The following is a 13,493-nucleotide window of genomic DNA, read 5'->3' on the forward strand; positions in this document are numbered from 1 at the left end:
CTTTCTGTCAAAAGCCTGAAAATTATCACCGTTACATTACATTCTTTACTTTGTAAAATGTATCCAACTTTGGTTAGGGAGGTTGAAGTACAACTTACATGAGATTTTTCATATATTTTGTTTGATTGTTTATGAATCACACAATTTATGACCATTACAGCAAATTTTGCTTTCATTAAAAATTAAAACTAGATTGTCTCCGAAGAGTAAAGATAGACAGAGCTATTACTATCACTGAGCAATCACAGATTCAGAATTATAAAGAAATCATTCATAAACCTCACACAGAAGGTCCAAAAATTAAACTTGCTCAAAACTGATGGATAAACATCCAAAAAGGAATTCTCATTATAATTAAGTTCGTTATTTGTTACGTCAAAGCTATTACAAACTATCTTCACCTACAAAAAAGCCAAGAAAATCCTACATAGCTAATATGTTTAGATGCTATGAGTTATGTCCAGGACATACTATCAACACTGAGTGACTATATCTATTCAGTTGAGATAATTTTGATGCAACAAAAATTTTGATACAACAGCTTCAGATAGTAATTGTTAGACACAAATACACACACATAAAAATAAATATTTAGTTAAAAATTAATTTTTTTAAAATCTACCTACATATTTTATATATATAGAGAGAGATAAACAGGCATATTTACATCAATTCATGTATCCACATTAAATTTACAAATTAAATATGCACATAATTCATTTTAATTGCAGTTACAAAAAAAAATCTACTTATTTCCCAAGTTCAACAAATAATAACACAAACAGCATTAAAGATACAGACCATCTTCGTCAATAACTCATTGCCACTTCACTAACCTTATTTGGTTTGATTTGTTTAACGCAAAGCAAATTTCAAATTCAGATTAAATGTTGAAAACACACACACACAAAGATTATTTTCAAACCAAAGCATTTATTTTTCAATTTAGTAAAACAGCCAAAACCTAAAAGTGAATGATCAGAGCTGTACAGAAATGCAGAGCCACCATTAATTTTTTTGTTAGATCAAATACATTTAACTGTTTGAGGAATTATTATGTATTGTTATGTAAGAATTTCTATTTAAAATGATTTTAAAAAAATCAAAGAATTTGACAAATCAACTTCAAGGGTAGGGGGGAAATTATCATAATTGATAATTTATGGCAGGTTTTAAAGATAATAAGAAAAACACACTTCGTACTACACAATTGTTAAAAAATCAAAATATATGCAGTAAATTTTGGCGATAACGTAAAGAAAACATAACCAAAATTTTGTGCTGTGTAGACCAACTTTGTAATTTTATTTTCAGTATATTCTGTATATTTTAGTCTAATTTCTTTTTCTAATTAATGTAGGTAATAATGTCAGTATATTCTAATTTCAAAAGGCAAATAAGAGAACTAATCTATTATTCTTTGAATGACTATTACTTTTTTAATTTTAATTAAACTTACTAAATACATTTTTGAAATGGAGAACTTAAAAGCTTTAAAAGTCACAATACCTCTGGTTTCATATGAGTTTCCCCATCCAAAGGCGTAGCAAACTGACACAGTTTGTCTGTCTTTATTTTCATGACAACTAAAGAAGAATCAATATTAAAAAATAATATAATTATCAATAACTTAGATAATAGAATAATATGAATAAATAATAAGTATAACATATAAGTTGTAATATATAATTATATAATTAATAAATTAATAACATAATAAATATAATTAAATCTGTATTACAAAATACATTATACAAAAGAATTCATGTGAAATTAAATACGACAGGCACAGTAATTCAAAATACTAACACTGCATATGCCAGGCTCTCCAGATCATGTTGTTCAGCCTAATTTTTTCCTTCAATCGCAACTTCAGACCCTTGAACTGTTTCCATCTTGGCGATGTTAATTTCCCACTAAAATAATTTCCCAGATCATTAAAAATACAATAGTGATCAGACAGCAAAATTTTACTTTGAAATCAACTTGCAAAACAGGATATTTTAACACAAAATCAGATAAAATCAATCACAAATTCAGACAAAAATATTTAGGTAGAAAATAACAGTCATGAAAAATGCCTTTCAGAAATTTCTGAATTATAAAAAAGGAAATTTTTATTCAAAAGATGATTCATTCAATGCAGTGGTTTTCAGCCTTCTCACCATTTTGTTTCCTTTCTCACTACAAATAAAAATATCACCCTCTCTAAAACTTTTAAATTCAAATAGTGCATAATATGCAGTATAGAAAATACTTTATGTTAATATGCTGCAATTAATCATAAAAGATTTCAATAATCTGGGATTAAAAATTTGTGAATTAATTTAAATTTCTGTTAATTATACCTTGTAAATTCTATCAATTAAAATTTGTACATTTGCATATTCCTTCATTGTTAACTATTAACGGATTATTGAAATATTTTAATTCTTTATTTCAGTTTTCATAATGTATCCTTCTTTCTCTAACTAAAAAAGGAGGTGGATATGGGAGTATCTTTGACAGCTGTATTGTGAAGAGTCGGAGAATTTCTCTTATCCTATTGTTTACTATGTTGATCAGTATAGAGGGGGTTCTTTAACTGCACCCATGAAAATATATCTGGTGAAAGGTTTGTTTTCTGTCAATTAAATCTACTTATACGGCATTCATCTTGCCTTGTATGAACAAACAAACAAACAAAAAAAAAGGTTTCAGTTTTTCTACACGTCCATTATACACATGAAAGAATTCCTTAGTTCTGAGGCATATAAACACTTGGATATTTTTCTTATGGATATGAGCTTCTTTCCATGGGAATTCTTCACAATTTTTACCTTATTCCTGTTGCTTCAGGGAGGGACTTAAATAATAAAGAATCAGCAAAAGCTTAATTTAAATTTTCCTAAGTGACCCAACTATTGATTTGTAGGTGATTTTGGGGATGCAAACCAAATTTTGAAAATCTGTTCCAATCAGAAAGCACCATGGTTTTTTGAGTATTAAAAAAAAGGGCAGGGTTGCAATTGTAAATGAGGAAAATTTGTCCCTTATTTCTTGGATGGAAGGGGCTAGAATTACAGTAACAGTCACTTAATTTGCAGTCCTTGCTTCTAAGAAAGAAAAGTCCGTACTATTTGGTTTCAAGGGCCGTAAAAAATCGCCAAACTATTCTTGATGCCAGTGCTGTCAAAAGTAATTGCGGCAACCCTAACACAAGAAAGGAAGTATAATAGTAAATAACTATTTAAATATTGATGTTTTAATTTAGATGAAAGGTTAATTTCATATAATATTTTGCTCGTTGGTTGTTCAAACATAATTTTCTATAATGAATGATGCCTTTTCTTTGAAAACATTTTCAGTAAAGTGCAGAATCGCCAGCTTATTTCTTTGCCGCTTTTTACAAGGTTAAAAACAATTGGAATTTTGTCAATTTTCTTTTACTTTTTAAGTGACAATAGGTCGATGTGTACATAGATAAAGTCAAGGGTGTATGCGGTGCCATTTTTGTGCAATTCTGGGATTTTTTTTTAAGTGAAAATAAGTCTATGTGTACATGGATACCAAGTATATGCAATTCTTAAAAACGCGTCAAGCAGTGGGTGATTCTGCACTTTACCCAAAATTCTATCGCAGACTTTTCATCATAGGCAATTCCTAAATTGTTAAATCCATAGGATATCAAAAAAAGAATTAAAAATTAAACTAGTATAAGAAATATAGAACTATATAAACTTACGCAATCTGAAATCAGTGCGTACACGAGATTTGGCACGCTGTTAAATGGACGTGTTTGCTAGATTTGGCGTTTTCGCGCATACACTTTCGCTGCAATTTTTTTATGGCCCTTGAAACCGAATAGTACCAAAAAGCCTGTAAACTTACATTAGATGCTGGGTGGTCAGTTTAGGATTTGACGTCCAAAAAAAACTTGTTTAGAATGTAGATGTACTGGCTTCTGGATTCCTTTTGATCAGGTTTGTTCATTAGCCGAAATTTGTATATTTCAGTCTTTTGGAAAGCAAGACAACATTGAATGCCAGGATACAGTTTAAAACATCAGGGATGCAGATGCTCTTTTGTCATTCCTTGAATGGTTAAGTAAAATGGATTACTCTTTCTACTCATACCAGATACCCTGCGAGCCACTAGTAACTGTTACAGCCAGATTCACAGACATCTACTGGAAATCAACCAATCCTATGGTTGATCATACACTATGTATAAACAAATATGTCAGTTTAACAGAAGCTCACCTGAACATCTAGAACTTTTTCATGTAAAAGTATACATCCCCCCATAAAGGACAGCAGTCAGTTATAAACATTCCAGCGATTCATGCATGTTTTTAGGCCTAGAATTCTGGCAGGAAAATCACTGTACTTCAACTGTGAATTAATTATATTTAATACTGTTTTATTTCAACTAATTTAAATTAATAATTGATAATTAGCAAACTAATTTAAATTTTCTTCAATCACATTTTATGCTGATGATTAGTTAAATCTATGGTTAATCTTCGGATTATGGTAACTTGAAGATTTTTTAGCGAAAATTTGGCAACCAACTCTGCTACAGCAACCTGCTAGTTTTTTTTTTTGACACCATTTTGTTTTCACAAAGTAAAGGCTTTTTTTTTTTTTTTTTTTTAACTCAACATTTTTTTCCAACAATCTGCTAGCCGAATTACACTTATGCTAGAACTTTTATGGAATAAAAGTGCTTAATCATGACGAAGATTAGGTGTGAAATTGGGAGAAAGTGCAGAATCACCCACTGCTTGCCGCATTTTTAAGAATTGCACATACGCGGTATCCATGTACATGTCGACCTATTTTCACTTAAAAAAACATTCCAGAATTGCACAAAAATGGCATTGCACACACTTTCGACTTTATCCATGTACACTGCTAAAGTCTTAGCTAGTAACCTTTATTGCCTTACCAAAATGTCGCCAAACTACCTGTTACCATATTCCAAAGATTAGCCAAAACTCTCTAATCTATCAATTACACTTTATGCTAGTATTGTACTTGTTTGATCTAAAATCAACAGGCATCAGCAAATATGTCACTAGTAACTCAATAAATGTACAGCTCACTTTAGTGTCACAGCATTTGATAGACTCTTGATTTGACACGTGTAAGCAATCCTGAACTTTCAGGCTGATATGATTTTACTAACAATTCTTTCTGATGAGATTTCTGTTTTCATAAAAGCTTAAAATATTTCTATAAATTTAAAAATAAAATATTCATTTTGAACACCTTTGTCAAGTTTTTGCCCACTTTTCCAATTTCCTGATTACTGAAATATGCAATCATTTGGCATATTTGTATGAGCATGTTTTTATACAATATCTTTTCTTTTTATTTATGTATAATATGTTTATTTTTAAAATTTAACTGATCATCAGCAAAGTTTTCATGATAAAGATGATTAAGTCATATGTGTGACTGCTCACTGATCAACTATTTTATGGTAGGAAGTGAGCTCTTATTTCATCAGACATAATATATTAAGAAAGAGACTTAATGAATATTATATATATGTGTGCGTGTCTACCTTTCTAATAATGAATTAACAGTAACCCTATATATTATCTCTTCATTCTAAAAATAACAAATCAATAACTTTTCTAATATAATCTTTACTCCTTATAATTCTGAAAAAGATACATCATTGAATCTACATTGTGCAATTATTGATGAAATCTTAACCCAGCATCACCATATTAATCTGTTATGTGATCTGAAATGTAGTCCTTATAAAAAGTCTTTTGCTGCACTATTTCTCTCTCTTTTTTGTTTCTACTCTTCTTCCAGGCAGCTCTTTGGTTCGCTGCACTCTTTGCTTTGTCTTGCTGCTAACTATGGCATTATCTAAAATGTGATACACTACATTTATAAAACTGTAGGGTACATATTGCACCCATGATGGTGTGTGAAGAAGAATACGTTTTGATTATTAGTTCAGAGTACAGAAACAAAAATTCTGTTCAATTCGCTCATGTCTGTCTACAGGTCTCTCCTTCATTATGCATCATTCAAACTATGCAAACCTGCAGAAATCCGATACATCTATCACCCAGCGATGAAGATAATTATAGTTGTTATCATTATTATTACAGATTAGTCTAAAGGGTCAGATCAAGTACTGCAAAACTCAATGGAAAATTTATTCTCCAACTAGATTTCGATAAAATATCTACAAAATTCAAAGAAATGTGCTTGCTTGTCTGCAAATCCAAAAGTTCTAACTTCTAGTGGAAACATGAAGTTTATAATTTATTTCAGCTGCCTCTTCAATATTTTGAAGGGGGGAAGTGTGTTTTAAAAGATCAGTGATTTAACACTTAAGAGTTCAGCATTACAGTGGGTTCAAGGTCATGTGCTTGTGCAGGTATATGAAACAGAAAATAACTACTATTTGCGCTTCCGCTTTTCCTAACATCATTTTGTCATTCAAGAATTCAAAACAGCTATGCTCATATGAACTTACACAGGTTCATTTTCCAATGAAACAAAATTATTAAATATGGGTAAAATCCTAGTATACAGTACAGCCTTGGTGTGATTTTGAAAATTGTCGCCAACACCAAAATGACTCATTTACTGCTCATCATGAACACTGCGCTTACTGCTCATCATAATGTCGCCAAATCTCATGTGTACCATATATTAGGATTAAACCTAATATATTGTGGACTTTATATTTTACGTCTAAACATTGTTTGCAATTTGACTGTGCTGTTTTGAAAAAAAAAAACCTAAAATTTGTGTTCAAGTAATAATTCAATATTTTTAAAATTTTTTGAATGCATAAATTTTGTGAGTAAAGTTATTTTGTAATGCATTTTTAGTGCTTTTGATATCGTTATCATAGTTTACACTACATATTTCTCTTGGTCATGAAATAGATAATTTGGTCATTCATTAATGTAACTAAAAACATTTTACAGAACAGTAAATTTCTAATAAAATTATTATTATTTTGAGATTTGAATATATAACGTGTTTTTTTTTCTATTCGATTAAATGCATAGCATTACTGAAGGATTAAAAATTACATGACATTTGAAATTCAAATTTTGTAAATTTGGTTTAACAAATGAAAAAAAAATTATTTAGGGAAGGTTATTAATTGACCAATCTACTCTTGTATTATTATTTAAACATCTTTGAATTAATATTTTGAATTATTTTAACAATTGAGATTGTTTAAAAATTTAATCTGTAAGAATTTTCTGATTATTGTAAGACTGAATTGAATATAAACTTTGAAAGCCTTTCAACCTCATAATTTTTTCCTATTTAATTATTATTTTTATAATGGAATGTAATTTAATTTTGTATATAAATGGAATGTTTCAGTGCAATTCAAAAAAGCAGGCTTTAAACAAGGAAAGGAGGCCTTTTAGAAGTAATTGCCGCGAAATTTCTGGTGAAAATTCATACATCAGTTTTTTATTGTGGATTTGCTAATAGATGGAAATGTTAGTATTAGAGAAAGCTGTGGGGTCTTCCAGTTTTAATTAGAAATTCCTACATGATAATAGAAAGCATAATTTTAGTAATATTATTTCAAATGATGTTTTTAAGGAAAATTAATTACATTTTAATACTTCGAAATTTCTTGTTATTTTATAGTATTATTAATAGATGTATTTAAAATGTTTATATTTGAAAAGTTTCAAAAGCCTTCCCTATACAGATATAATTATGAAGGTTATTTATTTTCGTATTTTATATTCACGAACTTATATGGTAATGTAGAATTTTATTTACAAGATTTAAAAGACCTAATATGAGGATATAAGTAATTCATCTAAAATTTTAGTTTCTGTATATATATATATATATATATATATATATATATATTTTTTTCCATTTCAATTAACTAATTTGAAGATTTTTATGATCATAGGTTATAAATGCAAACTTTGATAATTACACTAAACAAGAAATTATGTCTGTCCACAGAATTAAAGAGAAAGTATTAGCACAAAAAATGAAGCAGCTTAAACAACTTACATTGAAAGAAGTGTTTAATAAGGTAAAGAAATAAATATTAAGCTTTTTTTGTAAATTTTGATACCCTTTAGATCATAAATACTTCATTATTTCATAAATCATGATTTCATATTTTTAATTCTATAATTTCTACATACCATCTTACTAGATTTAAACTAATGATCTAATATCCAGAAAAATCCCAAATCCGGAATCACCGGAGTCCCGATGAGTTCGGATTTCGGACTTTGCACTGTATTTGATATTTTTTAACTTCTGGGTCTAACAAATGTGTTTTCATCTTCTGAAATGACATTTGGCACATAGATTATCTGCTAATTTCATCACAGCAATCAAGATAGTTGTTTCACAACACAGAACAGGATACATGCCATTAAATTTGATGAAGAGAGACTTCTTCAGGGGTAACTTATCTTTTGCACATGATCAGCACATTCTACACATGTCCCTTTCAAAATACATTTTTTATAGATTAAACTCCCAAGAATTCTTAATAATTTGTGTTGCCTCTACAATGATAAAAATTAATCCTTGATAATTACCTTCAAGATAACTAATACTGCATGAAGGTTCATACGATGAACACGGATATGTAAAATTTGCATTTCGGTACATAATGAAGGTTATGTGTACGTTCAGTTTTTCAGATTTGAAAAAGTAAAAATTCTGGAATTCCATCTATATCCAGACCATAATCACCCCTGATAATACTCAGAATGGTAAATACAGTTTCTTGCATATTCAAGCAGATACATAAACTTTTTCATCAACCTCTCAATTAATTTGGAAAAAAAGCTAGCTTAAAAAGAATCAAAAATAGCAACAAATAGAAAAAGATGGGCAGACCATTATCAGAAACCTCAAAGATAAAGTAAAGTCAGGGTGTTATGTGTTATGCACTGACAGCTAGCAAGGTCATCTCACTGATAAGGCTGTGCGCGTGTACTAGAAAGATATTCACAATCTCTTGCTTATCTTCTTCTATAGATCAGTGCTTAAATGCATTTAAAACCACTTTCAATTCACAAATTCATGCACAGGGAATTCAAAAAGTTAAAAATAATAAGTGGGGAAAAAATGTTTCTGTATTGGGTTTGTACAATATGATGTTAGAAACATGCTTTATTAATTAAAATATTGCAACAAATGCTCATAAAGTTTATCACTTGACATATTATAAATAAAATTGCAACAGCAAGGTAGATCAATGGAATAAAATTAAACTGAATATTACCAACAATTCTCAAGATTGTTAGTTATTAGTAACCAATGGATTGATGCTCATCAGTTGGATTTTTGTAGCAAATTTTAGATTTAATTTTGTTAAACAAAACTAAACTGAAAAACACAAGCAACCACCAACGCATTTACTTCCTGGTGATATATGCTTTAACAATCAGTGATGGTGTATTCATAGGTCACCAGTGTAAGGTGGTGTAGTAAATTTAGATAGATTTTTAAAATAAAATTAAAATGAAGGACACCAGATGGTTACTGACATTAATATTGTACTGACAGTGGCATAAATAGAGTTATGCAAGGGATACAGCACTAAGGGGCTAAAGACTTAGATGTTCTGCTGAGCTAGATTTATGTATTTAAATTTTTAATTTGGAAAGGAAACAGCTAAATAGACAAGCTGTAATTTTTGCTTTTATAATATGTCGTTTGATAAGTTTGGTAAAAAGCATTTTTATTCGGAAAAAATTTGTTTGATTTTTCAACATAGACTCCATCAAGAGCTACTTAGTCCAGCAATTTCCTATTTTTTAATACTGTCTGAAAAATAGGCTATCTCAAAGTCTGCAAAATACTCATTTACAGCAACAATGACTTCCTCATTTGACAAGAATTTCTTCCCATTGAGCTTAGCATTTAAGCTTAGGAAGAGAAAGAAGTCACACAGCGACAAATCCAAAAAGTAGGGTGGCTGAGGAATTGATTAATAGCTAAATTCATGTAGTTTTGTCATTCATTGCAGCAGTCAACTTATGGGCGGCAAATTGTTGTGATCAAAGGGCACTTTTTTGCAGGCTAATCTTCGCCTCTTTTTCTTTTTTTTTCAGCTCTTCTTTGAGACTGTACAATAACATTGCATAACATTCTCCTGTTATTGTCTTACCCTTCTGCAAGTAGTCAATTAGGATAATTCCTTAAGAATTTTTTTTTTTTTTTTTAAGTGGCTCCAACCTTACAAGCTGACAAAACAGTCTTTGCCTTCTTCAGCGCACTTTCACCAAATATTATCCCCTGCTTTAACTCCTTCATCTCAGGAGTTTAGTGGTGAATCCAAGTTTCCTCCAGAGTTATGAATCAACATCAAAACTACTGTGGACTGCATTTAAGCTCTAACAAACACAGTGCTGATACATCCTTTCGTGGTGCACTTTTGAGCAATCATGTACACACCTTTTTTACGTGCAATTTTTCATGCATGATGTTATGCACTTTTTCCATGCTGAGGAGTTCTGTGCAATAATATCTGACACTCAAAATGATGCCTCAGTTGCTTGAAGCTTTATTATTGTTTAATGGTTTCAAAAAAGTTGATTTTTAAGTATTAAGTTCAGATTTCTGCTACTTTGGTATACGGTTGCATGGATTTTTGGCGATTTACGTTGGCGCACTTTTTACAATCGTCAGCCATCTTGAAAAATGCTGTTTTTACATATTTTACACATAGTAAAATATTCAAAACTTTTTTTTAAAAAAAATCGTTAAAAATAATGGATTAATTTTTTTGTTGAAAATGCCGTTTTTTAAGATGGCAGGCAAATGTAAATAAATACATTTACTACGAGTATAAAATACTAAAGGTTAAATTATTACTTTCATATAGCAAAGAAATAGAATAAAAACACCGTTATAAAAACATTGTGCCAACATTTACTTGGATTAAAATATTACTTAAATTGAATGGTTTTCCAAATTCAAATTCTGTAGTTTTGATCTCTGACTCCTATCGATTAGGAAGACCAACAACATTAGAGAACAATATGCTAAGGGCAGAAGTGGAAGCAAATCCATGTCAAACACCCTTAAACTACCTTGGTCGTCCATCCAAGAACGTTTAAAGCAGATTGGAAAAATAAGCAGAGCAGCTGTTTGGATCCCCTATATTCTGTCTGAAGAGAACAAAGCCAACTGATCCATCATATGCAATGGAACCATACAGAACCGTTTTTTGATCTTTCGATTACTGGACACGAAAAATAAAGGCAGTGGCTCTCTCCAAATGAACGGGTTTACATCCCGAAAAGGTGCTTCTGTGCGTTTGGTCGAATAGTCACAGAATTGTTCATTCTGAATTGCTGAAACCTGGATAAACTGTTAATGCAGACCTTTAGTGTGAACATTGCACTGAGTGAACTAATCTTTAATTGAAAAATATCAATTGTCAACAGAAAAGGCGTCCTTCTGCAACACGACAATGCAAGACCGAACTGTGCAAGACAAACACTGGAAAAAATTAATGAATTGGGGTGGGAGGTACTGCCATACTTACCTACCATACTCGGTCAATATCACAGCATTGGATTTCCATTTATTTGGATCCTTACAACATTTTCTTAGTGGCAAAAAATTTGAAAATTTGGATGATGTCCAAAATGACCTCTTGAGATTTTTATCCTTGATTTTTATTGATCTGGGATTGAAAATCTGCACATTAGATGGCAAAAGGTTGTTAATAACGAGGGTGATTACATAGTTGATTAAAAATAAAAACTTGTTAAAATGTATTTGTTTGAATTTAATGTAAGAAAGCGACATTACTTTCCGGTCCCCCTAATACTTACATTTTTTGGGGTATTTAATCTGTCGTATATTGATTAGTACCACAAAAAAAATCGAACTCGTAATTTAGATATCAATGAAAAAAAATTGAAAAATGTAATAGAATTTCAAAAATGTTATCTAAGGGAAAAAATTGAAAAAATGTAATCTAAGGAATTCGAAGAGATGAATAATAAAATTTTAAAATGCCGCCGTAATGCACAAATATTCAGTAACCAATCAGGGAGCTGATTACGGCTCATTAATGTACAAATATTCTGTAATCAATCAGGGAGTCGATTACATCATGAATAGAATTAAAATTATTTACTTACGTATTATCGCAACCAGGTTGGCGCGATTTGTAAGTTTGAGTAAAAAAGTATGCATAGAAAGAAAATATACATTTATTAATTACAGATAATTTTTAATACAGTTTTTTATATTATTTTGTTTTAAAATATAAAATAGCTATTAAACCCTTCCGGTTTCGAATTTGAATAAGTTGCAGAATTATTTTTTCGGCGGAAATCTTTTGGCTATTGCTTTTAGCACTGATTGAAAACCGTCTTCGCCATTAACAGCTTGACCTTGGCGCCATATAAATTCGATAAGGTATGAGTCAAGATGATGACGGGCTGTTCCTCTCTGTTTTTTGTTGCGTCATATGGCTGAGCCCCACATGCGCTCTACATGTTCTGTGTGAACGCCCGTGTTGGGATCCACAAAGTTATATTTGTGATTAACAGTTCCATGCAGAAATCCAGCATTTTGGAACTCACTTGTATTGTATCCTTTCCAGCAATCCAAATAATGATGCTTCTTTCCTTGATATTTTCGCAAATTTTTTCCATGAGGGTAACGGCGCTTCTGTTAGGTACAGTAACCAAAAAAGTAATTCTGCAAAAAAGTAATTAAAGTATTTCAGGGCATTCAATCTAACTAGTAAGAAAAATAATTTCTTTACGAAAAACTACGTATAACACGTAGGGTTGCCGTAAGTAGGGTCGCCAAATTTGGCGATTTATGCGAATTTTGGCCTGGTTGCGTTAATACGTAAGTACCAAATAATCATATAGTAAATTCATTTTTAAAAAAATGCAAAATTAAATTGCATTTTAATATTTAATAGCCATAAAAATAAAAGTTTACAATTGGGTGCACCTTATTTTTTTTGCGATTCTTTTTAGACACCAAGATTGGTGCCAGGAAGGCACAATTTCAAGATCTCTGCTACACAAAACCAAATTAAGAAGTCAAAGAATTGCACAAACTCTGTGTCCGTGCACACACCGATCTGTTTTCACTTAAAAAAAATCCTAGAATTGCACAAACTAGGCATTGCGCACTGCCTTAAATTTGTCCATACACACATCAATCTATTGTCATTTAAATAAAATTAAAATCAGGGAGCTAAAACAAAGTTAAAGCTATCATTGTAACCAGAAGTCAGGTTTCAATGCCAAAATTTAAAAAAAAAATGTTGCTAATCAAAGGGGCACCCAATTCTACACTAGAGCCGCTTTTTTAGGTATCTTTTAAAATTGCCATGTTCAGTCAAAAACTGAGTTGCATTAAAATTTTTTGAAAATTGAATAACTTTTATTCTGTGAAAAAGTGTAGGAAAAAGCCTTTTGGTCCATTGTGGTTTTGGAAAAGCCAGATATTTTCTATTTCAAATACAGATAACATCATTTCCAT

The 13,493-nt window shown here is 30.6% G+C and overlaps 1 protein-coding gene across 2 annotated transcripts in view; it reads right to left on the bottom strand.

Annotated features, from left to right (window-relative positions):
• Positions 1-13,493, bottom strand: part of Mondo (MLX interacting protein mondo) — a 102,400-nt gene that overhangs the window by 83,855 nt on the left and 5,052 nt on the right. For both annotated transcript variants that reach the window (XM_085812642.1, XM_085812639.1), the window contains exons 2-3: positions 1,810-1,916; positions 1,510-1,586 (exon numbers count right to left, since the gene is read on the bottom strand). In XM_085812642.1, coding sequence (XP_085668768.1) covers positions 1,510-1,586; positions 1,810-1,916 — 184 coding nt within the window. The remainder of the gene's footprint in view (positions 1-1,509; positions 1,587-1,809; positions 1,917-13,493) is intronic.

Source organism: Stegodyphus dumicola, chromosome 1, assembly GCF_044657685.1.
Source record: "Stegodyphus dumicola isolate Sdum_Otavi_A_Nest chromosome 1, ASM4465768v1".
NCBI classification, from domain to species: domain Eukaryota; kingdom Metazoa; phylum Arthropoda; class Arachnida; order Araneae; family Eresidae; genus Stegodyphus; species Stegodyphus dumicola.